Raw genomic sequence first — 25,174 nt, 5'->3', positions numbered from 1 at the left:
CAGAACTATGACGGACTTATGTGAAACAACTTGAAGTAAGAATTTGACTTTGGAATATATTAAGCATAGCATAGAAGGATTTTCAATTTTTTGTGCAGCTTTCCTTTAAATGCTGACTCAAGTTTAATATTTATTTAAATCCACTATAGACAGAAAATACAATCTGTCTGTAGCAAGATTTGAACTGCTTATATACAGCTTCGAAAGCATCCACTCAATACATGTTCCATTATGAAGATAATGTTTGTTGCAAAATACACATACTAGATACTATATACAACGTTAAATGTTGACTCAAGTTTAATATTTATTTAAATCCACTATAGACAGAAAATACATGATATCTACTTTGATTTGTTGCATGAGAACTGATACTACTGATATAAGTCATGTTTTGACTGCATGTGATCATCGTATTGGTGGTCTAGGATGGTATGGTTTTGTTACAGTTTTAAAGCTAAGCATGTGCCAAAGGCCAGTGAGTGAGTTTAACATACATTTTCTGGCCTGCAAAGTAACCTGTACAGAGAGAAACTGCATTTGATGGGACTGGCAGGTTTTGGAAAGATGTAGCCATGTGTGAGTGACCTACATGATGAAGGAAATATAATCATTTGTAGATTGTCACTGTTGCTATATGCTGTAATGGCTAATATGTTTATAAAAAGATCTGTTAATTCTGCTATAAGAGCTGACTCATATAGATCAACCTTTACAGTGTATACTGAGCCTATTTATACTTGCCGGTAATATGCATTTAATTCCTTAACCATCTTGGACCAAACAGGAGCATAGCAATTAGCTAACTTATTGTCAGAAATTAGATGATATAAACTAAAGATAATGACTGTTAGTCTCCCTCGTACAAAATAGTACTTCCCACAAAGCACTGTTAGCTTCATCTCACATGCTGAAGACTTAGTGTCTGGCTACCACTGTGATTGTACTTGACACAGTGTTACAGAACCGAATAGTGTTGAATGTTTCAACTATTCCCTGTGTCTGTGCTTCTACTGCTGCTACATACATGTGTATGTGATATCATCTACAAAAAAAGAGACTATATTGTGTAATGTGACAGAAAGTAAGCTGCCCGTAAAGTTGAACTGGAGAGATGTTAGGGATGTGTAGAGGATATTTTCCTATAGCAAAGGAGACTCATTGACAAGGAAAGTGCCTAATGTTGAAATGTTAACAGATATGAGAAGGTCAGTTGTAGCTGTATGATTATTTAGAGATGGATACAAGTTGCATAGTAAATGAAACAGTCTACCACTGCCTTTACATCTGGTTTGCACTACCTTTTATATCATACTGGGAAAACCCTCTTATAATTCTAAAATAACTCTTCTCACGGTGTCAATGTGACAATGCCTGTATTCTGTTAACAATCTGTTACAGGGCAGGAAGTACAATGTACCTGCTGTGGCTTTATAATACTACATTTACCGCAAATTGAGAGAATCTGTAACAGTTGTAAATGTCACAAAAGTGTCAAAGGCAAGCTACATTCTTTGGTTCATTCTTACTTCAGAGTCTTAAGTCACAGGAACACATGCACGAGATGTTTACAGATTGTGATGTAGGAAAGTTTGGGTATCCAATGTGAAACAGGTAATTTAAATAACAACTTACAAAGAGACAACACAATGTTCAGTTCAGAAGAATAAAGATCATAGCAAATCTGCTTCTACATGTATGTTGTTCTGTGTTTCCCCATAATAAGTGACAGTCACTGTGTGTGTATGTGAAAGATTACAGACACGGATATGTTGTTCAGCACCAAGGACATGAATGGGTGGACTCATTTTGCTGTTTTTCTTTTGTCCCAAGTGTGGCTACTGTATAATTGTTTTTTTTTTATTTAAAGATATCTGATTCACGCAATGCATGCACTTCATGATACTTAGGATAAATCTGAGGCCAGTCTCACCAAAATTACTACCTTACTTAAGGTCATGCCAATTTCACCTCTTAGTTGGATTAAAAAGGGAATAAATGTAGGAAGGTCAACATGAAAATAGAGCCTAAGGGGAAGTCCGTAGTTTGGTACACACAGTTTCAGAGAGTGAAAATTCAAGTTTTCCACCCAGTCTTTTAGTTTCATCTTGGCCTTGTTTATTTGTTAATCTTTAGAATGTCTGGGAAGCAAGGGATACATTGGTATGGTCTACCCATCAATTTTGCATGAATGTTTCAAGATTGCCTGTCAGTTGCATGCAGATATCTTGTAAAAATACATTGATCAGTGACCTGGACCATATTTAAGCATAGCCTAACAATAATGTTGTTGTGTCAGCTGTTTGCAAAAGTGGGAAAACGGGTTTGCTGAATACTACTCTGGTGGAATATTCCATTGACTGGGTTAGAGGGGACAAATTGAAAAACCGTTTGATAACTTAACGCCTTCATTTGAATGACTCAGACGCGTGCACCATTCCATGATACTTCACACGTGTCATAGAGCATCTTGGTAGTGGTAGTTTTAGCATTCTGGTTGTTCCCTCCTTCCCTAATTCCATTAATGGAACATTCCACACAAAGGTGAAGGAGCAAGTTTTATCTGTTTTTAAAGGGCAGTGAGAGCTAAAACCAGAGGCCTGTGTTTGCAACAGTTATGACGTCTCTTGAATATCAAGTGCAAATGCGAACAGAATGCAAAATGGAGTGTGTATCAGTCATGGACGCTGCAAGTAGTTTGCTGTCAACGATCCATGAAACGACCTACATTGTTGTGAAACTGTTGACCTTTTGAAGTAAGACGACAGCTAGGGAGCTTGACTATGGAAACCTACGCAGGCACCAATGAAGACGTCATACTTATAGCAGGGGATGTGAAGTTCACTGCCAACAAGGCTTCACTGATAGCGAGCAGTGACTACTTCAAGGCCATGTTCTCCAGTGGGATGAAGGAGACATTGCAAGTACGTAAAATACTACATGTATATCATTATTGAAATCCAATTGTCAAAATGTGCATGTTCAGGTTTAGAGCATGCATCATAACATTATAATGTCTTCTGACTTCATCATGTTGGTAGATCATTATTAGGTTCATATTTCATGTTAATCAAGTATCAAGTATAAGTATTTTATGCTACCTAAAAATGTTTATCTAGCCAACATTGCCTCAACCATATATTCAACCTTTACAATATGGTCCAAAAGATGTGCAGGTATGGATTTCTTATCGAGTGCAATTATTTGACTCTTTTGTTTGGAACATTCTTTGAAATCTTTAAAACCTTATTGAGTATACCACTTGGCAGACTTAAGTCTGAATTATGATAGTATTTACATTCTTGTGCTCTGTCTTACACAAGAGGCAAGACAGTTGTCATGTTTAAAATATGCTGTACATATAATAAACCCACACAGTTAAAATATATGAACACTTTTAAAGTTGGGACATTACAAATGGAAGTTACAATAGTACTTGCTATGGTCATGGACTGTCGTCATAGACGGCTCGTGAAACAGTAAAAAGAATAACCCCTAGCAGCGCTGTCTTAAGAACTGCAACTGTATTCAGAATATTTTAAAAAAAATGAAGAGCAAATTAATGTTTAATATTTTTGTGTGCATGTAATAGACTAGTATTGAATACTAGTTAGGTAAATCAGTACTTTCCTTTGCATGATAATGATCTTTATTGAGTACTATAAGACTTTTTTTTAAATGAATACAACTTCATGCAACATTTCAAAGACAAGGATGATTAAGGATGTCAATTGACTTCATGGAGTCAAACAAGAAACAAAACGTTTGTTGTGATACTTCCAGGTTTTGAACAAAGGTTTCGTGGGATAAACGAACATTGATACGGACATTCAGCAATTTGGGAATGCAAAGTGTTACAGTCGTATGCGTTGCAGAGCTGCAGGATCTTAGCTAGGCTATCCTACTTTGGAATGGCGCAGAGTTCATATGGGCTGGGTCCATTGGTTAGTCCAAGTCTCCCCACAGCTGATGGTGGAGGTGCGCCCTCTGCCAGTTTGAATGTGAATTGCTGCAGCAGATAGGTGGTGAACACGAACAGTTCCATCTTGGCCAGCTGAGCACCGAGACAGGACCGACGGCCTATTAAATAAAAGGACAGTAAGAAAGATGGTTTAGTCCATGGCTTCATCAGCTAGCAGGAAAAATACAGGGTTTTCTTTGTAGAAAAGCAAACATTTATGAGGAGCATACTTTTTAATTCATCACCACCATCTCCCCAAAACCCTGATGTATGGTGTGCACCATGGGCAGTGGGCAAGATACCCCAGCTGAGGGCTTTGCCCTGTGAGATTCAGTACAATGTCTGGCATGTTGTGTTATATAGGAGCTGATTACATGACATATGCCTAGCAGAGCACCAGTACAAAATGTTTATACATGTAGATAGATGTACAAAATAGGAACAATTTACCAATTGAAAATGGTATGAGGGCATCTTTCTTCATGTACTGCCCTTGGTTGTCGAGGAAACGTTCCGGGTTGAACTGGTCTGGTTCTTTCCACAGACTGGGGTCCCTCAGGACTGACCACAGGTTCACCAACACCATGGTGCCTTTTGGAATGTCGTATCCATGAATGGCAGCATCACTTGACGTGAAGTGAGGAACCGTAAGGGGAGTCACGGCGTTGATTCGCATCACTTCAGAAATGACTGCGTCCATGAAAGGAAGTTCGGTACGTTTGGCTGTGGTGGGCAGAGTACTGTCTCCCAATGCACGGGAGATTTCCTGGTGGGCTCGTTCTTGTACATCCGGGTAGGTGACCATGTAGAGAAGGATCCAATACAGACTCTGGGATGTCGTGTCAGTACCCGCCGCTATCAAATCGTTAATGATCCAAAGCAGCTGTGCATCTGTGAAGTTCTCATTTTGTCCACTCCTTATTTCCTTGATGTAGATGTCCACGAAGTCTCGGATGTCATTTGAATCAAAGTCTCTCTGATGTTCATCAGCCTTCATTTTCAGAAATCGTGCACCCCTTTCTTGGCTCACATGAAACCTTTGTGCTGATTGGCCCAGTAGAGGGAGATGGCGGAGAACAGGTGAAAATTGACTGATGAGGAACGGGGTTGTGAACCTGACGTCAATGTCCTCCAGGAAAGTCTGGAAGGCGCTGTCTTCGTAATCGTGCCGCGCCCCAAATACGATGGAGCAGATGACGTTGGTCACAGCTTTCCTTAACATGTTTTTGATGTTGAATGGTCTGCCATCTGAGGGAGAAATACATGTTGGTATGATTAGCTCCAGTGATGTCCCACTAGCTCAACTGGTTGCAACCTCACTATTGAGCTCCTGGTTCAAATTAGTCGCTAAATGGGAGACTCAAGTTCAAATCCCAGGACTGGACATCTTGGTTGGGGCTGCACCCGTCTTTTAGAAGGGACATAAATTAGATGCTCTGTGTTCGAGGAGGTGCCTTGAGCATGTTAAAGAACTAGCAACCCCTCCCTGTAAAAATATACCTCACCAAAGAAACGGCAAGGAAACTTGCTGATCTACATTGTATATGCTACTGTGCACTACAAGTTGAGCAACAACACAACTGATTAAGCTCTACCCTTGAGGCATTGCCCAAAAAATGTCAGACAGGTTCTTTAACATGACATGTTTTACTACATAGGACTAGGTTCTATTCTTCATATATTATAATGTGTATTTCTATAGAGTCAATCACACAGTTGATAAATATATCTGAATCCTAGACATTTGTCATTGTAATACAATGTACCAAATAGTCACTACCCTCCTTATATGAACTTTTGCTTCAGTAGCCTAATTATGATTATTATAGGATTATGTTAAAGTTTACAAGAAATATTCACCTGTCTTAATAATGTCCTCCTTAAGAGCTTCTGCTTCCTCCAGGATTTTGCCCTCCAAGCTTCGCTTCCCAAAGCCGAAATCACGCAGGCCTGACATGGTGAACTTTCGCTGCTCCTTCCAGAAGGGACCATAGTGAGCCATAATAATACCTGGAACACATACAATGTAATATCTAATGACATAATTCCACCAGGGTACATAATTCTGTCACCCTGAAAAGATACGTCCAAACAGATCTCCAACCCAATGTCCCCCAGTATAATGCAATCCTGTATATCTAAACTGTGCATACCTGGGGGTTCTGCACTAGAGATCTCTCAAACACACTGTTTTACAAAGTGGCAAATTTATGTTACCTGGCAGATTAATGTTACTGGAGGTTACATACAGAAAAACAAACATTTCGGAAGTTCAAAAGCCATGTTAATATAAACAGTTTTGACAAACACTGACCAGAGTTTCATATTGATGATCATCCATCTAGATGACAAAAATCATGAAAATCCATTCATCACTTCTTCTTTAATACAAAGTCTGCAAAAAAGGAATGCTTCAGTTTCATTTGAAAAGCTGCAAGAGAGTCTAAACTGACACCACCTTATCCTGAGTCAAAGAGCTACCTGAGTCACCTACAAAAAGCATAACCATAGGATGTCCGAAACATAAGATCCAAAAATTGAACTTCTGCTGCAGTACTATAGAAAATTGGTAGGGGGCCAAAATAAGATCTCATTGGCAGGTAAGATCTAACCCCACATCATATGCTTTGAAGTACATGACATTGTAGCCTAAGTACCTTTGCCATCGGTAAATCTTGGTCTATCTGAAAAGATATCTCGGTTGTTGATCAGAGCCTCTTGAATGGTGTCGATGCCGTTGATAACAATAACAGGCACGGGACCGTAGAAAATGGTGAAAACAGCACCATATTGCCGAGCCCACTCCACATACTGTAGGTGTGCCGAGTCCTAAAAACAACAAAATTCAAGGAATTAAAGTAACTTATTATGCACAAGACTGTGGTAAAGTTAGTGTACTGATGAATCACTGTTGCAATTAGCTTCAAAGCAGACATCGTGCTAGTATTCTGACTGCTAGGTAGGTAGGTAGGTAGGTATTATGCATAATCATGGTTTGAAAGATTAATCTTTATGTTATGCAGAATTCTAACCGTAAGAAGCCGTATGCATGATTATGCATAATTCTTCAAACTTTATGCATGATTATACATGATCCTTCAAATACTTAATGCATATCTATGTGTAGTTATGCATGATCAGACTAATCCCAGGGGGTCATCAATTGGTGCTAACATAGTCTTAACATCGTTTTTACCAAACATGTGATTTGGGTCTAAGGTTACTGAAATGTGGGAGGCCACAAATTAAACTGGAATTCTGAAACTTAACCAGAGGATGTTTATACATGTAGCAATGTCAACTACTAGTAGTTTTCTACCATCACTTCCTGGTGTTAATATGGCTTGTTGTCAGACCCATACAAAATCATACAACATTTGTAATCTATTTATCCTTACAGGGGTATAAAACTTCAAGTGTTCTTTTTTAATATGTTAAAAAAAAACCTTTTTAGATGTCATAAAAGAAACATTGGAGCTAACATGACTCAGACTTAAGAGGTTTCCAATGAGCGGCCATGGGCGTGGTCCAGGGGGCAGGTTTCTGGGCGTCTGGAACAACTTGTACATCAACAAAAACACAAACACAGCCAAGAAGACTGTGGTAAAGTTAGTGTACTCATGAATTACTGTTGCAATCAGCTTTAAAGCAGACATCGTGCTTGTATTCTGACTGCTCTCCAGTGCAATACAACTACTACAACTTATAAGGTCAGAGTGTAAAGTGCAATGACCTTGGCCTACCTTCAAAGGCTATTCCATTGTTACACAAAAGGGGTGTTTTTCATTTATACCCTCTCACTGCAGGTTAAAGATCTTGTCCTTGGCCTCAATTTTGTTCGACTTCCCTTTACTTAGACACTTAACTTATATGGTCAAAATACATTGCAAACAAACAGTATGATTCTATGAATATCAATTCTAACGTAGATGTAATCGATATGCTATAGTCGACTAGTTCTCATTTACCTTTAGTTACTCCTTACAGCACTCTCCATCACTCAGGCTCCACACTCAGCACTTTCCCTTGTTCAGAAACCTTCACTCCGGAGGCTGCTCCACACAACGAAACAGCACTTCTCATTCTGGTTCATTACTCCTCCACTCATCACTCCGGCTCCACTCTCCGGCACTTTTTCCCTTCCAGTTCAGAAACCTCCATCCCGGGTCCTCCACACCGTACACTCAGTCATTCCGGATTAGTACTTTTAGATCCTCACCGCAGCTAGGTATTCCGGTCGATCGTATCCCCCCTTTCCCCGAGGCTGACCCTAGCCCCCGATCAGCCCACACACCTGACGGCATCGTAGTGCTCGCGGCCCGGTGTGTTAAGGTACGCCAGGACAACAGGACTGCCGGACTGGTCACCCTCAGTTGGCGGCAGACTCATGAACTGCTGGTTCGGCGTACTGGTGATGAGGACCACCTTCCTCGAGGTGCAATCCGCCAAGACGATGGGCAGGATGTCGGTCAGGTCCGAGCACCAGTGGCCCTGCTGAGCCAGGCTGTTGACCTGCTGCTGAAAATTGCAGAAACTACCCGGGACGTAGAAGAAGTATTTCTCGGAGTGGTCGCGTATGTAGCGCACCAGGTCCTGGCGCAGCTGCTCAGCGGTGGTTTCGATATGGGGGTCTCCCCTGCCTAGTTGTCTGACGGCAGCGGAGAAAAAACCATCCCCGTTGCGGGGCACCGGGTCTAGCTCATATCCTGCCTTGGCGAGATTTGTGAGGAGGACCTCCTCCCTGGTCTTCTCGATGAGCACCGTCTGCCCGCCTGGTAGTTTAAGCGGTACAACGACGAGATCCAGGGCTGATTCGCTCTCTGACCAGCTCTCTGAGCTACTCTCTGACCTACTCTCTGACCTGCTCTCTGGCCTACTCTCTGGTGTACTAGAAGAGGCACTGCAGCTGCTTACGTCCTCGAGTATCAGGTCTGCCTCCACAGGTCTTAGGGCTGGGACAACAACCTTTTCGCGGCCGGTCTTGTTGGCAAGGTTCAAACACTTCATCAGGCTCTTTCTGGCCCTTCTTGCCCGTCCCTTGACGTGTGTATCGAACCTGCATTCACAGAAAATATCATAACCTCGTGCGTCTATTCAAGTATGTAGGCTTTTCAGTGATCGTCTTGTGAATGAAGGAAACACAGAAGAAAATGGACAGAAACTTAGAAAAGTGAATCCTACGATAGCCCAGTATAATAGAGGAGACCGTCGAAATAAGTTAAATATTACATTACATATGACATATACACAGCAATGCTTTACTTTAAAGTTTTAAAAACAACAAATGTTTATACCTTCGGCAACCTTATTACAGCCAATGACTACTAAAACAGAAACGCAAACTTGCCAAGTATCTAAGGAGGCAACAACAGGTGGAACGACATTGGCACTGGTTTTGTCGAACAACAATCATGCGAAATTGTAAACATCCATAGAGCATCATAGAAACTACAACATTGGTACAAGTTGCGCATAGTTTGCCGTGTATGTAGGAAGCAGACAATACTGACAGAAATTTCCGTCAGGTGATTTCAATTCAAAGCAATTTTGCTCGTCCGACCGTCGCTTTGCATGGGGCTCCTCATCGGTTTTCAAATGCGTCTCTGTTTATAATCAATTTCAAACATAGCTGTATCGTCACCATCATGCATGGTTTCATCAGGTTGGCAAATCAACAGATATCGGAGTTCATTTCTTTTTAAACTGCCAAAAGCAATTAGCTGCCAACATTTCGGTTTGGTTCCTATGCTATCTTTGTACAGTTAGCTTTGACTCGTTCTACTTGACGGCAAGAAGTGGAACCAGCATGAGGAAGATGCGAGAAAAATACCGAAATGTTGGCATTTTCTTTCTTTTGTTTTTATACATAAAACAAATCTACTATCCATATATCATTCTGAGTTTTATGCACTATGTATGAAGAAGTTATGTCTTTCATCTTTGTGCATTCCAAGTTAAGAGAAACCAAAGACATCGTGACATATCGACAGTGGACATGGAGTTTGTGCTTAGAACTTGGAAACCTTGGTAGTCATGTTGTTCACTTAGTTTCACTTACCATGTCCTCTTGCACTGAGGCACGACATCGAAGTTCACTGGTTGAACCCGCGACTGATTGCAACCACCCATGGCTGTATAACACTTGTACAATTGACTATCTGCGCTTGAAATCGAGAATTTCCGAAATACAAATGTGCGTACTTCACTAACACTCTCTGTGCGTCGCTCGTTGTGTTTACTCACACAATCGCGCTGAGTTGTGATGACGTTCCACGGAAACGTTTGTGACGTTCCAGAACAGCTTTCAAATAGCGCGAAATTCCCATGATACTTTGCGCACTCCGTAGGCCATTCCCAAACAAAGAAGTCATGGAATACATAATTAAAAGTATAATGCGTCTGCAAAGAGTTAGACGTTCACTTCTGTTTCCAATGTACTCGCGATCGGGTTCGATGTGTAATACAATGTACTACTATGATTGCCTACCTGTAGTTGTGTGTAGGTGAAAGTGTGTAAAAAGAAATACAGCGTCGCGACCTTGTCACAAATCGCTCATGAACAACCAGTGAGAAAATGTTATACAGAAATTTTTCCTGTAACTTGTTTTGTTTTGCCTCGTCAGCTGAGATCTTGGTGTTCTTTTAATGTGCGATCAAATCGCTAGGCGTCCAAACGGTCAGCAGTCACTTCCATTCTGAGCTGCAGTTCATCACGATTTCGCTACGAAGCGTGCATGCACTCCGGCTTTTTTCACTGCAAACTTGTTTAGCAAAGACCATTGATGTTCACAGAAACCGTGAACCCATTTTTGGACCTACTTCAAAGTCAAGTTGTTTTACAGTCCCGTCTCTAATCCATTAGTTGTAGAGGATTAAACTCAAGCTTTTAACTCGCCTGAACCTGACCTTGGTGATTAAGGACATCTGTTCCAGCTAGCGCATCGGTTAGGGTCGTGAACTTGGAAATGTTTCGTGATGTCAACAACGTGTTTGCGGACATACATGGCAGTATCAAAACGATCCACTGAAATTTACCCTTCGTACATGTGCATGGTATGTACATGATATTGATTAGGATGAAACGGGGATCTTGCTACGCCATCGCCACGAACAAAATAGAGACAAGTTGAGTTTATTTTGCCTTCATTAAAACCACTTTTCAACCCTCTTCTGCAGGAAGAGGTGAATATCCACGGGGTGACGTCATCGGGACTGGGCAAAGCCCTCCAGTTTGTATCCACCACCAAACTGGACTTGAGTCTGGACACAGTACAGGACATTCTGTCCACTGCCTCTTACCTGCAGATGTCCGCTCTATTACAGCACTGCAGCAGTCATCTCAAGTCTGTACTGGACATAAACAACTGTCTAACCGTGTATGACATCGGTCAGGAGTTTCACTTGGATGACGTGTGCACCTGTGTTGAACCCGTCCTCAAACAGAGTTTTACCGACGTCTTGGGTTCAGAAGTTCTTGTCGACATTCCCTTCAAGTTGTTGCTGTCTATCCTCAGCAGTGATGAAGTTTGTATTTTCCTTGTTTTAATTTTGTTGCACAAAGGCCACTTTTAAAATGCTAAATTCATAAATAATTTTGATATTGATCAGACATAATAAAAGACATAATTCTGTATTAGATTTGCAAATCAAAGTCAGGATTGCGTCTTGTAAAACTGCGCAGTCAAGGTTGTCCTGTATATAACATCCATTGAAATTAATCCACCGGGTTACATATAAATCCGCCACTTTGAAAAACAGTGGGTTTGAAAGATCTCTAGTGCAGCGCCCCTTTCTAGTGCATTACACTGGGAGACGTTGGGTTAGAGATCTGTTTGGACGTAACTTTTCAGGGTGGCGGGATTATGTACCCTGGTGGAATTATGTTAGTAGCTGTTAGGCCACACCATCTTAATTTTATGGATGACATCCGCGCGCGCATTGATTTTCGTCCGTTCTCAAAAAAAACAAGAGCTTTTAAAAAAAGCTGGCGTTTCGGCTACGTTTATAAGTGTGAATTGTCTTTTCCCTTTACTTGAAGTAAAATCTGCCAGAGGAAGTCACTCAAGGGCTGTTCAGTCTATAAGAAAAATTGTCATTTTGGGAAATGAGTACTGTTTTAATAGAGAAAGGCAGATTGGGGAAAGCAATTTTGAAGTTACGTCACTTAACTTAAGTGCTTTTGAAAAAGCTGGTCTTGGCCTACAACTTGTGCTTATTTGTAAAATGTATAATAGGCTCATTATAAAAGCTATCAATGTAATTATGTACATGGCACGCAATAAAACATAAAATTTGAAAAAGCACCATTGAATCATCAGCACTATGGTAATTAAGTGAAATAGAAGTTCATAACAGCTAAGGTTCTATCTAAAATGACTACCAAATGTCAAACAAATCAACAGCTACCGTATTTCTTCTAATAAAGGACGCACCCCAAATAAAGTGCGCACCCCCGATTTGGGCTTCACCGCAACCCCAATCACGCCAGCTGAGATACTTCACAGAAAAACCTTAATAAAGTGCGCACCCCCCATCTGCCGCTGTCGCTCGGCGCGTCTCCAAGATGTGACCACGCCCCGGTATTCGGCACGCTATGAAGTCCTGGTGTCTTTCTTAATCGTTCCATTTTCAAGGAATTTTCGGGAAAACATTACCATTATTTGGGGTCAACACTTAACCCTCTACTCCGCTCAAATTTTGAGTAAAACGTTTTGAAGTTTAAACGTCACGCTGCTGAGAACCTCGCGCCAGGATATCTGACAAACTCCCTTGATATTGAAGGACCAGACGACGATCCGCTTGATTTCTACCGGGCTAGTCAAAGACAAACGTGTAAAACGCATTTTGAGATAAAAATAAAAGTTCGTCTCTCGGCATTTATGCCGCAAAATACAGCGTTGCATTGACGAAATCATTTCATTTTCGATCACCCGCCGCCATATTGTTCAAATCCTGCTGCCCCAAGATGCATTTCGCGTGTTACGTAATCATCATCACATGATCGCATTACGCGTCTCTGATTGGTTATTGCTGCAGCTGAAGGCGGGAATATTGCAGACGAAGTGCATCATGGGGCAGCAGAATCGCGGTCTAAGTTTTTTCTTTGTCTGAAATGTTACACATGAAAACGCAATAAAAACGCGGTTTTATCGACTACATAGCAACATTATGGTGAAGAAAATGTAAAACCAAAAGATGTTTTCGGGAAAGCATACATTTATTTGCCGATTGATGGTGGCTTTTGCGTAATTTTAGCGATCAATGAACCCGGAAGTGTGCCGAAAGCGGCGTGGGTTTTCGCGTTTTATCCGTCAAAACAAAAACAAAACTCCCGCTGAAGCGAACTCCCATATGAAAATTCCCATAGTTTTGTGCCGAGGGGCGCCACTTTCCACGTCCGTGTTGTCTGAATGAAGTCGATACTGAACAATGGAGCATTTGCTACTGTAACAAAGAATCGCTGTTTTGCAAACAACATCAAGAGCCTCTGTTTACATCGGGGATAGAAGTTTAGTGGCGAGTGTTTTGCAAGAATCATCTTACCGCGCATAGGAGCCGCTGCACGGTATTTTCCATTACAATGAACAGAAAAATTCGAATGCCGGGTTTGGAATCTATGAAGTCCTGTTCATAAGACAAAGGCCTTGTATATATTAAATGAATATTTAAAAATAACAAATATAAAATATTTCTTTATTTATTAATGAAAAAAATGATATTCATAAATATGATATTGATAGATTAATATAATATCAATATATATTTTTGATATTCAATATCTAAAAAGAAAAAAAAAATCCATGCACGGAGACGAACCCGGATCTTCTGGGTCCGAAGTGCTTGGCGTTGCCAGATCGGCCAAGCTGCGGTACATAACTATTTACTCTGGACGTAATGCTATAACCTCACTATATGGTATCATTTATGCCGATTTTTGCTCGTTTTCTTGACGAAATCATTTTTTTTCTTCTGCAATCTTGTGGAATAGATGTAATATGGTCATTTTTCAGGATATTAAAGTCCGAAACCACAATGCAATGATATTTCCGAACAGTTGTAGCATTTACATGCGGTCGCCGTCCTGTGTCACATGCAAATCTGGCGTGCCTGCCTTTTCCTGCTCTCTTGCCATATAAGGCAACGGCTATACAAGGATTTGAGAACGTATTGCCATATAAGGTCTTATTGTGTGCGACACAGTGTTGAACCAAGCATGCATGCTTGAAGGTAAAAGCCAGGACATTGCGTTTCGGTGCGAAAGCACCGAAACGCAAAAAAAAAAAAAAATTACCCTCCGAAGAGGCTCCGAAATTTTGTTCATGATATGACAATACATGTGTACTATCATTGTACATGTCTGTATTAAACTGAATGATATTATCTCTGGCCGGGTTGCCTACAGAGTTTGATGTTTTGCTCTGACTGAAGGCGTGATGTTGTGTACACAGCCGAACACATTTTTTTTTCTTTGAACGGCCAAATGTTACATATGGGTCGTTAAACCAGGCATCATCCATGTTAAAAGCACTTTGATATGAGCTAATTCTAACAAATAGAGACTTGTTTGTTTGTTACACTGTGTTCTGTGGTTTAATTTGCAATACCAGCTATGTAGTCCTCCGGTTTATCATCTTTTTTTTGCTAGATTTTTTTTTCGCCCTCTCGCATTAGTTTTGGGGACTCCAGAGGATGTCATCCATAAAATTAAGATGGTATGGTCTTACGTACATCAACTATACGAGGCATTCACCGTCATGCTAATCAGATATTCTTGTTTTGTTAACAAGTTGCTGGTCGCTGAAAAGGATGTGTTCAACGCGGCCTGTAATTGGCTGTATCACGACCGCAAGGGTCGCATGTACCAATCAGACGACATTTTACAAGCGGTCCGTTTCCCTCTGATGACGCGGTCGATGTTGGATAACATCAGCAGATCCCCTGTATCACGTGACTATCCTCAATGTGTGGAGTTACTGGCAGAGGCATTGAAGAGGGTCTGCATGCCCTTTTTCGTGAAGCGTTACGGGCGATTTTAATTCACCGTTAATCGTTACCGGCCGCCCTGAATTTACCGTTAAGCGTTATCGGTATATTAATCGTGAAGCGTTACTGGTCGTGTTAATTCCTCGTTAAGCGTTATTTGTCATCCTGAATTCAACGTTAAGCGTTATTGAGTAATTTCTCATTACGCAGGAAAAAGCATTTCAGTGGGTCAAGATTTCACAATTTTCTCCAGGGAGCACACGGCTCCGGCGAAAATATGTCGGTAGGGCGCCCCCAGCCCCCCACAAAATTTCGAGCTGACACACTTCTATTTTTCACTCTACCAGAAAAGTTTTCTCCTCAAAATTCAGGAAATTAAGCGTTTCGCGGTTCAAGTTTTTAAAATGTTCCGCGGGTGCATGGTGGGCCTCCGTCGAAAAATACTGTCAGGAGGGCGTCGACTAGTCTCTACCAGGCTCCGCGGGATGGCTGGAAAAATAGTAGAAATTGGCCGTAATAGAGTGAATAGTGTGCCAAGGGAGTTAGCTACGGAGAGAGGACAGTCTGCCATCCGTGGACCCTCCGCGTCGACCCCCAAAACTCAAGCTGAAACTCGTCTGTATTTTTCACAAAGAGAGATATCATTAAACTTAACTAACATTACCAGTAATATTTGCCCATCAAAATGCAAGAAATAGCGTTTCAGGGTGTCAAGAATTTTCACCGGGAGCATTTCGCAGCTCCAGCGAGGTCTGGAGGGTGTGACGCCCCTCAAAAATCAAGCTGAAACTCTTCTGTATTTTTTTTTTTTCAAAATAGAGATGTCATTTAACTTCGCTTACTCTTCAGAAAAATCCCCCCCTCAGAATGCAGGAAATAGCGTTTCAGAGGGTCAAGATTTAAAAATTTTCGTCGCGCCTTCGGCGCTCGTCATCGTGATCATGAACATTTCGTCCCACCAATACGAAATTTCCTGTCGCCGCCGAACTTAAAGGGTTCGGAGCAGGCGTGCGAGAATGGCATAGCGTAATAGGTCTCTTGCCACAAGATCAGGACGACTAGTGGCAAAAAACCGTCGTCTGCAGGGGTATCTCATGTTCTAAAGATGCTGAATTTACCGTTAAGCGTTATCGGCCGGCCTGAATTTACCGTTAAGCGTTATCGGCTGGCCTGAATTAACCGTTAAGCGTTGCCAGGACCCCCCCATGCAGACCCTCATTGAACTACCACACAGACATCTACGGCCAACCCCTGCGACAAAGTCCGCGGACAGTTCCCAGAGGAGTCTCATCGCATGTCTTGGTAGCAGGAGGGTTAACCTGGGAACTGTCCCATGATGCCTACAGTAATATTCTCTGCTATAATATTGAAGAGATGTGCACTTCAAGTTGGGAGGTGTTAACCAGTATGCCAGGTACTGGTTTTGCACAAATACATTCAGCACCTAATCCTTGATTTCTAATTTAAAGATATTGGAAAATAGAAGGACTTATTGGTTTCACTGCAGTCCCGCAGCTGATATACAACTTCCTGTAGACCTCTGATATTTGGAGTTTGACTTTCAAACCAAACTTGCATTTGTGGAATAACTTTTCACCAAGTTTCAACTAAATCTTATGTTTCTTGGAATTAAAGACCAAAAATTGAGGACATTGTATGCTTTTTCCTCGCATTTCAGGAGAAATTTTACGTTCTGGACACTCCGTGGCAGTAGTTGGAAACTTTTTGTTCCTTGCTGGCGGGTTAGGTGGGCAATCATTGGAAATCCTGAAGACTGTACATCGTTACGACCCACGCACCAACCACTGGCTGGAACTGTGCAACATGAAACAGTCACGGATGCAGTTCTGTCTCGTCCCATTTGGAGACAGCATCTACGCAGTGGGAGGTACCAGTTTTTTTTTTTCAATTGAAACTTTCCTTGTACATCTAAGGTAAAAATCTTGATAGCACTTTCTTCTGTACAGTGTCTATAATATATTTTACCCTAGTTGTCTGTGTTACAACACTTAGCCATATTTGATTTTCTGAACGAGACAGCTATGTCTTATCACTCGGCATTCTTTTCACAAACTAGAATCATCAAAAACAACTATAATGATATCATAATTAGGTGTTTCTAATTCTTTCGCCAATCTAGGACTCAACATGCAATGGAGACTGGACACTGTGGAGCGACTTGACATCAAAGCGAACAGTTGGAGCTACTGCAGCCGTCTCCCGCAGCCCTGCAGCGGCCATGCTGCAGTAGTCTGCAGCAGTCACCTGTACGTGTGCGGGGGAGTCAGCACTGCAGGCGGTGTGCAGGACCTGGGGGCGTTCTTAACACAGATGGTGCGCTATAAGCAGGAGGAGGACAGCTGGACACTGATGTCTCCGATGGCGATCGGGAGAGCCTTCCACTCCATGGGTGCTGTCAGTGGTGCTATTTATGTTGCAGGTGAGTTGTAATGAACACTGCTTCACCTACGTCTTGTGTTCTGAAACGTCTTCTGTCAGAGCAAGATGTAGAAGGGCAAGAATGGTTTCCAAAGCTAAAGAGATGTCTTATAAGACTATTACTGTTCTGACTAATGTTATGACCCTGAACATGTTATCATGTAAGCTCATCTGTGTTGGTAGCAATCATAGTACAAGGCTAAATTTTCTTATGTCAGAAAGGGTACACAACGAAGGATAAAATTTTCAACAACCACTGCCGCCTTCATCAGGGTAACTAATGACCAATCACTTCTGAATGACATGTTGTTTTCAGGTGGAGGAAATGCACTACTCCGGGGTACCTTACTAGACGTGTCCGCCATCGAAAAGTACAACCCGACAACCGACCAATGGAGCATGGTGAAGACTATGGCCACGCCCAGATGTTACATGGGCGTGGCAACCACACCCACAGAGATTTTCCTACTGGGTGGGCAGAGCACGTGGGAGGGGCTATCCCAGACTGTTGACAGGTACAGGCCAGAGGAAAACCAGCTGGAGGAAGCTGAAGACATGCGGCTGCCGGAGCCTGTATACGAGACTGAATGCTGTGTTCTGGTACTTTCCTTGGTTAACAGAACTAGAGTGAAGTTTGGTAAAACTCAAAGATTATGAAAACAAGAACTTCAGAGGATGTCTATCATGGGATCGATGGTTAAACTGATAGTATTGAAGGACTAGACATATACATTGTCTATATAATCTTTGATGGGATCCGAAATGTACTACTTTGTGCAATCTAGAAGCTAATTTGTTAAAAACTGCATTCACCCTACATATTTTTCCTAATGGTACCATGGACAGATTTGAATATGATCTATGCACCTACAGCTGACTAAACATTTGTTATAACACAAATATGACACCAAGGAATAATGATATATCTTTATTTAACCCTACACCAATGCAACATACACTAGTGGTCTTTATGTCCATAAGAAAGAGTCTATAATTGTGCGTTAAGTACAGTGTCCTCGTTCAAGGTTCAAGTAGAGTGTAGTATTGTATTCATGATGGTTTTTGATACATTTCTTGTCATGATAATGCAGCTAGATAGTATCACAATATATTTTATCATTACAATGTATGTGACATTACATTGTTATAACGGGTACACTATAAGACCCTAAGTTACATGTATATGACATTGGTGTTACTGATCTTTACTACATTAGCCCTTGCATATACTGGATTGTTTCAAGGTTATAAAAGATCATATAATACGTTTCTTAATCTTATCAAAATAACCTGCAGAATTTTGCGATAAATAGTTGGTAAAGCATCACATATAGCAGTTTCCCAGCAAATGACAGATTCTAGAGGAAACTGTCCTTAGCTTACATTGGGTCTATATGATATAATAATTTTAACCCTATAGTCAATATTTAAGCATATATGTATATGGTAATCAAGGCTGGCCCTACATTCACTTTGTCAACTCAAATAACATCAACTTTTGTCTAGTACCAGAGTTATCAATCAAGGAAGTACCAGAGTTATCAATCAAGGATTGATGTGTTCACAAATTCATATTTTCCGAGACCCATAGTAGAATGGAACTCGTCATCAAGTACTGTAGGAACATCTTCACTAGATAGCTTAAAGAACGGTTGCAGTCAGATGTGCAAAAGTTAGGTGTGACAGGCCGTTCAGTGTAATAGAACCAGCTGCTTCCGCGCTGCATGCCTGCGAAGCTGGTATGTTATGCCGAAGGGCGGTTATACTGGCTATAAAGATATTGAAAAGTTGTCACCACAATGAAATCCTAGTGAACAAAAGTCAATATCAAACTACGGTATCTTACTCAACTAGCATTTGGATATCTGGATTTAACAATAGTAGTAGTAGTAGTAAAACAGGAATTTTCTATGTTTGTATATTTCCAATTTGCACATCTTTGGGACAAGCCAAACTTCTTTTGTTCCCAGAGGTTGATGTAAGTTTTCCCAATTCCTTTTTGAAATAAATCATGCTTTTTTATGCCTGTGAAAAGCTGGGACTACTCCTTTGTAACTGTAAGCATTATTTCTTTTGCCATTTATAAATCATATCGTAATCATTACATCATCTTCAAATGTCTTTTCTACAGTACTAGTAGCTACATACAAACATTGTTACATGTAAAAACAGTCATAATAGATGCATCACTGTCTATAAAAAAATTGAAAGGCATAGACTTGAATTCTTTTTTATACTTATCCCACTGATAAGAATTACTGTAAATGCATTTAAGTTTGCGTGGTCTTTGTTTGGCGGTAGGGAGAAATTGGAGTGTTTGTGGTGGTTTTTAAGTTTGCGTTTATAACAATAGTAGTGCTACAGTCATAGGTGGGCAGAAAGTTTTGCGGTGATTTTAAGTTCGCACTGAAAGTTCACCGCGAACATAAAACCACATTTCTGCATTTACAGTACCATAGTTAATGCACATTTTCTAGCTAGGTTGCGGAGGAGTGTAAACATTTCCGTTATGTCATGTCGTTATGAATGTTGTCCATGGACCTGGCTGCCTTTGTTGCCATGGCGACATTGACGGCAGCTTGGTATGCCAGTTGGGGTGGTCTGTCCTGACAGTCCACCAGGTCTGGTATCTGAAGTAGTCATGGAAACGAGTTTAAGGTTAGGATAGGTTTCTCACTATGCCAATTACCTTCAACAAGATGGTTATGTTTCAGGTACCGTTTGTCTGTGTGTGTGTGTGTGTGTGTCTGTGTGTGTGTTCTGGATCTGAATTGCAAATGGCCCCAGATTGTATGTGCACAGTCAGAAAATGTTTTGACTATAACGGTATCATAAGGAACATCATCCAACATTTCCATTATGCTCTGTCTCTACCAACCAACCAACCAATCAGTAAGATTGATAGCATCATTAACATAAAATGGCTTAAGAAAACTTACCTCAGCAGATTGAACAAGTATAGCTCCAGCTTTCTTCAACTTTGTCTTCGTTTCCTTAATCCCTTCTTCAGACACCCCGCAACATGCGTCTTCAATAAGAACAGTCCTAAACCCGTGTTCGATTGCATCCATGGAGGTAAACTCTACGCAGACGTCCGTGGCGATGCCGCAGATGTAGACATCTGTGATGTGTCGTTTCGCTAACTCAGACACCAGTGGCGTGGAGCTCTTCTTCATGTTGTCCCAGAATGCCGAGTAACTGTCCACATCTGGGTCCAGTCCTTTCCTTATAAGGATGTGATCTTCTACAACCTGTCAATCATAGAGAGGCGTGTCAGTCACACTGAGGCACATTCAGTCACAGGCTAGGTACAAGTGCTTGTAGCAGTAGCCTCTTTCCCAGACATTGTAGGAAAACATTTTTGGGGAGTGCTGATTCATGATTTTCAATATAGGTCTGGTTCTCTAAATGCTGGGGGAGATCGTTTATGCACCTCTGGAGGTGCTCCTAGAAGGTCTGCGAAGGATTCTAATGTAGCTGCTGTTTTTTTTACCCTTTAACATCAAAAAGCGATTCCTGTTTACTATCAATAATGTTAAAAGTTCACTTAATTAGTTATTTTTAATACCTTCAGATCCGGATGAAGCTCAGCTCCATGGCTATCCTGCACACAGTGAGCAGGCCACAGCTTCTGTTCAAACTTGTCAGGACGAGCAAATACCACTGTGTCCATGACTTGGGCATTGTCAGCTTTGATCTGCAATTTGAAATGCAAGGTTAAAAGTCACATTATGTGCATGTATTATGTAACACAACACACACACACAAACAAACAGACAAGGAGCAAGGTGAGCATTAATGTAACAGTTATTGGTGATACAAGGAGAGAACTGGCAACACATCTGGATCTATTCCCCGATTTAGCATAAACTACTGATAGTCATTTAGCCTGAGTACCAGCCTCCGTAGTGACCGCTGGCTCAAAAAAATTCGCTTGCTAACCGAATTTTTTTGAGCCAGCGGTCACTACGCAGGCTGGTATTCAGGCTAACAGTCGTTATTATGTTGAACAGATACGCATTCTGCTGTCTAATATCATTACATTTTTATGATCTATTTTTCATCTTGTGAACATGCTCTCCAACCTACTTTACTGGTTTCATGTATCTCCCTGAGTTGAACGTTGTCCACAAAAGAGCAGTGATCAGCTGGGTGCCAGTCTGCTGTGTACACGACCGCGTCGAACGGCACGGATTCCAGCAGACGGTTAATGGTGGGGATGATGGCGCTGCCATCCTCATGGGCGGGGCAGTTGCGCACGGCCAATGAACCCTCGATAAAGTCGTTCTGCATGTCCACCACTATGAGGGCAGATTTGCAGTCTAGTACCTAGGGGACGGAACAAAACAGACTTAGTTTGAATCCTAATTGTATTCTGGATCCATGCATCAAACAATATAACTGTGCACCTTTAAAGGGTATAAGACACCAATGACATCAACATTAAGAATGTCCTGAAATTACATAAAACATGATACTATTGTTTAATAACATAGAAATTTTCACAACATATTCACACTTCGGATGTTATTGAACATCGAACCATGAAAACATCTTACCTCCAGCTTTTGATTCTTCCCACCAGGTAATTACATTAATCAGTGACTTACCTGCTCATGACGTCACAACGAACATGGCAGCCGATTTGGAACTTTGCACAACGACTCGGAAAGAATGTTATTTTTACAAGAAAACGAAATAGATATTGTTATGTCCTTTAATTAAATGTTATCGCGATAATCAAGTACTGTTTGCTCATCAAATAATGTTTTTTGGAAGCTGTTGTGTAAGGTTCCGAACTGGCTGCCATGTTCATTGTGACGTCATGAGCAGGTATTAGTCACTGATTTATGTAATCACCTGGTGAGGAGATCAGATAAGAATAAAGAGCTGGATCCATGGAAGTATGGTTTCTGATGGTTCAATGTTAGATAAAATCAGAAGGATGTGTATTTGTTTTAAACGTTTATATTCCTTCAATGATGCTACTCTTATTTCAGATAATAAGAAAATGTTGTATTTTGGTGTCTTACGCCCTTTAAAATTTCCAGACTTCACCATAGCAATATCATAACATCTGTAACCGTAAAATCAGTTTGACACATCATACTAGTACATGTATTATCAAGATCAGCACTGACATGACAAACAACAATTTAGTGAACATTGCCTAAAGTGTCATATTTCATTCAGCTTTTCTTAATTTTTGAAGAGCTTCTGTTCATCAGATCGGGCACTTACAAAATGGCTAATATATTTGCTGGCCATAGCTAACGACAAGAAGTACATGGAGTATGAACCTGTAAAATACCGCTTACCTGTCTAAGCCAGTAAAACCATGCTGTTTTAAACTCACTGAGGTCAAGCTTTTCATCCTGAAAAAGAAAGAAAAAGACTAACTATAGGTATTCATTGAAAACCTCCCAGTGCTTGTCAGTTTCATTACAGGGGTGACAGTAGAGCTGATTCACTGAAATGTTACTAAAATGCAAAGTTCTGTCAGTAGCTGTTCAGTTACTGACAGCTGTATTTCAGTACCGATAGTTTGCTAAGGGAATTATGGGAAGCAATGTCTTTTTCAAGGTCACCCTTGCAAATAGTGCACATCGGAGCAACTTATTATAATCCAAATTTTCAAAATTTTGACATTTTTATCTTGATCAATAGCTGCTATAAGCCTTAATTATGGTAATTATGGTAAGACTCGTAATTACCTTACTAGAATACTCCTGTGCCATAGGTCAATGTAATATGCAAAGCGACAGTATCACATGTAGCTCTATATTGTATACTGACACTTGCTGAATGCTGCAATTCTACTGCAAAAGTATCTGTATCTATACAGCCGGTATAAGTATAACCGCCCTTCGGCATAACTGACATCACCAAAAGTAAGATTTGAATTTCTCAATCACCTTGTTTATGTCTAGGAGTTTGAATATCCTGTCTGTTTGTTCAGTGGAAAGATTGTAGGCCTTCTTGCTGTTGGACACAAGTTCTCCACATAAGTCATGAAACTCCTTGTTGTTTAAGAAACCATCCCTGCAAAACATAGCAAATGTGCATAACATGGGACAGATCATCATCATCATCGGTCGGCTAGTCTAGCGCCTTCGGCAAGTGACATGGTAAACATATGCTCAGCAATCTCTCCCCCCCCCCATCAAAGTTTCCTGCCGCTGAATGAAATACTGACTCAGCTGTAAAACACACTCACTATATACAGCAAGGGCTGCAAAAGATGTTAGTGACATTATCTCCTGTTTTCTACATCACCAAGTTTTAGTGAGTTGTCTAGTAAACTAATTTTGTTAGTATACATGCTGTACATGCTAGACTCCCAAAACAAACAAAATGAATGTATCTACAAACAAGCCTAAATTATGCATCTGCTTGTAAAAACAGTTTCTGTAAAGGAGGGCATCAGCCACAAATCAGGTGCTAACTTTTGTGTGGATGCCAAAGTGCAATTTGCACTACATGTAGGTAGCTGAGTGCCAATAGAGGTTTCTCTGGGGATTTATTGCTCATCCAATATTACAGGCCATCGACTATTTCACAAGCCATTAAAAGGATTACGATTGGAACCGGTGTTAATTATTCAAGCTGTGGGAATTTAGGCTGAGGCAGAAATGTTGAAGCAATGTCACTGGAGATGTATAGAGAGGGAATGTATTATTTTTACAGGGATGGACTGATGGAATTCTGTCACAGATGGACTGAAATCACTGAAAAATGATGCAACAGTTGGCAATGGGTGCTTACGTTACTTAAATACTAAGATCAGTTCATATTTATTTAATACTAAGTTTTCCTGAAGAGTTCTTTTTTCTTTATCAAGGTAAATACTGGTTACAAAGAAGGCTATTAACTGCCTAAGAAATAATAGAATCTCTATTAACATTGTAAATAACTACATGTATTGACACTTGTCTTGCATAAACATTTACTCGTAAGGGATATAATTTCTGCTATCGTTACGTTAGATAGAAAAACTCGCCGGTTACAAAAGGAAATAGTTAAAGCGACTACATAACAGTTTAAAAAAAGGATATATATAGAGTTTATAGCCCTTTTCTGTGTCGATATAATGATTGTGGGGGTTGGGGGGGGGGGGGGCGGAGGCTGATCCTGACTAATGACACGTCATTCGTCGATGATATTTCAGACAAAAGTTACAGTGTACTAGAGACCTCTTCGGATGGTCCGAGCAACCAGTAGCAGCTTAGGACAGTACTGGTTGACATCATGACCTTATGTTACTATTTGGGCAGTTTTGCAGCTGCATTCAATTTAATACAATGTGCGACATAATTTTGGCTCGGAATGCGTCTCTGGAAGGAACCCCTTTCTCGAACTACAACAGTACTCACCTATCCTTGTCGAAACCACGGAAGCACAGCTCACATTCTCTCACATTTTCAGCTGTAGGTTTGCGGAAAACCTCTGTTTTTCTGTACCGTTCAAAAGACGGCGTCTGTGCCTCCCCCATGTCTACTGCTGCCCCAGCACCGATCGATTGTGTCAACAAAGTCTCACGTGACCTGTGACCCAGCTGGGCGGTCGCCAGGCAACGGGCAACGCCCTCCTGGCTTTGGGGACTGGGATGATGAAAATAACTTTTCTAATTCTTTCCTCAACCCCTCTGTGGTTTTCTTCCTAGAACTGTGCATGTGATAAATTTGATTAGGAGAAAAAAATGCCTTTGACTGGATCATTCCTGAATCTTGAAAGAGTTAACATTCCACACCGCAGGGATCACCGTACTTAAATACCGTAGATTACAGTATC

The 25,174-nt window shown here is 41.0% G+C and overlaps 5 protein-coding genes across 5 annotated transcripts; 2 read left to right on the top strand and 3 right to left on the bottom strand.

The window, feature by feature from the left end:
- Positions 1-109: 109 nt before the first annotated feature.
- LOC136437256 (kelch-like protein 13) lies at positions 110-14,997 on the top strand. Its single transcript, XM_066431737.1, has 3 exons — positions 110-2,924; positions 11,138-11,485; positions 14,749-14,997. Exons 1-3 carry the CDS (start codon positions 2,784-2,786, stop codon positions 14,995-14,997), a joined length of 738 nt encoding a protein of 245 aa, XP_066287834.1. The 5' UTR covers positions 110-2,783.
- LOC136436739 (cytochrome P450 2U1-like) lies at positions 3,627-7,668 on the bottom strand. Its single transcript, XM_066430968.1, has 5 exons — positions 7,444-7,668; positions 6,619-6,790; positions 5,822-5,971; positions 4,412-5,209; positions 3,627-4,080 (listed from the first exon to the last, which is right to left on the bottom strand). Exons 1-5 carry the CDS (start codon positions 7,615-7,617, stop codon positions 3,902-3,904), a joined length of 1,473 nt encoding a protein of 490 aa, XP_066287065.1. The 5' UTR covers positions 7,618-7,668; the 3' UTR covers positions 3,627-3,901.
- On the bottom strand, positions 8,195-10,251 carry LOC136436741 (uncharacterized). The gene is made up of 2 exons (XM_066430970.1): positions 10,020-10,251; positions 8,195-9,017 (listed from the first exon to the last, which is right to left on the bottom strand). The coding sequence occupies exons 1-2, from the start codon at positions 10,088-10,090 to the stop codon at positions 8,243-8,245; spliced, it is 846 nt and encodes a 281-aa protein (XP_066287067.1). The 5' UTR covers positions 10,091-10,251; the 3' UTR covers positions 8,195-8,242.
- Positions 14,998-16,166: 1,169 nt separating the features above from the next.
- LOC136436740 (kelch-like protein 36) lies at positions 16,167-18,557 on the top strand. Its single transcript, XM_066430969.1, has 4 exons — positions 16,167-16,358; positions 16,623-16,832; positions 17,085-17,384; positions 17,700-18,557. Exons 1-4 carry the CDS (start codon positions 16,319-16,321, stop codon positions 18,038-18,040), a joined length of 891 nt encoding a protein of 296 aa, XP_066287066.1. The 5' UTR covers positions 16,167-16,318; the 3' UTR covers positions 18,041-18,557.
- A 1,219-nt stretch (positions 18,558-19,776) lies between these two features.
- LOC136436736 (nicotinamidase-like) lies at positions 19,777-24,928 on the bottom strand. The gene is made up of 7 exons (XM_066430964.1): positions 24,757-24,928; positions 23,299-23,425; positions 22,702-22,758; positions 21,473-21,712; positions 20,952-21,080; positions 20,323-20,634; positions 19,777-20,013 (listed from the first exon to the last, which is right to left on the bottom strand). The coding sequence occupies exons 1-7, from the start codon at positions 24,873-24,875 to the stop codon at positions 19,891-19,893; spliced, it is 1,107 nt and encodes a 368-aa protein (XP_066287061.1). The 5' UTR covers positions 24,876-24,928; the 3' UTR covers positions 19,777-19,890.
- Between the last annotated feature and the right edge of the window lie 246 nt (positions 24,929-25,174).

The sequence above is a fragment of the Branchiostoma lanceolatum genome, chromosome 6 (assembly GCF_035083965.1).
Source record: "Branchiostoma lanceolatum isolate klBraLanc5 chromosome 6, klBraLanc5.hap2, whole genome shotgun sequence".
NCBI lineage: Eukaryota > Metazoa > Chordata > Leptocardii > Amphioxiformes > Branchiostomatidae > Branchiostoma > Branchiostoma lanceolatum.
Note: the sequence above shows the minus strand (reverse complement) of the source record. Positions and strands in the feature narration are given on the sequence as shown.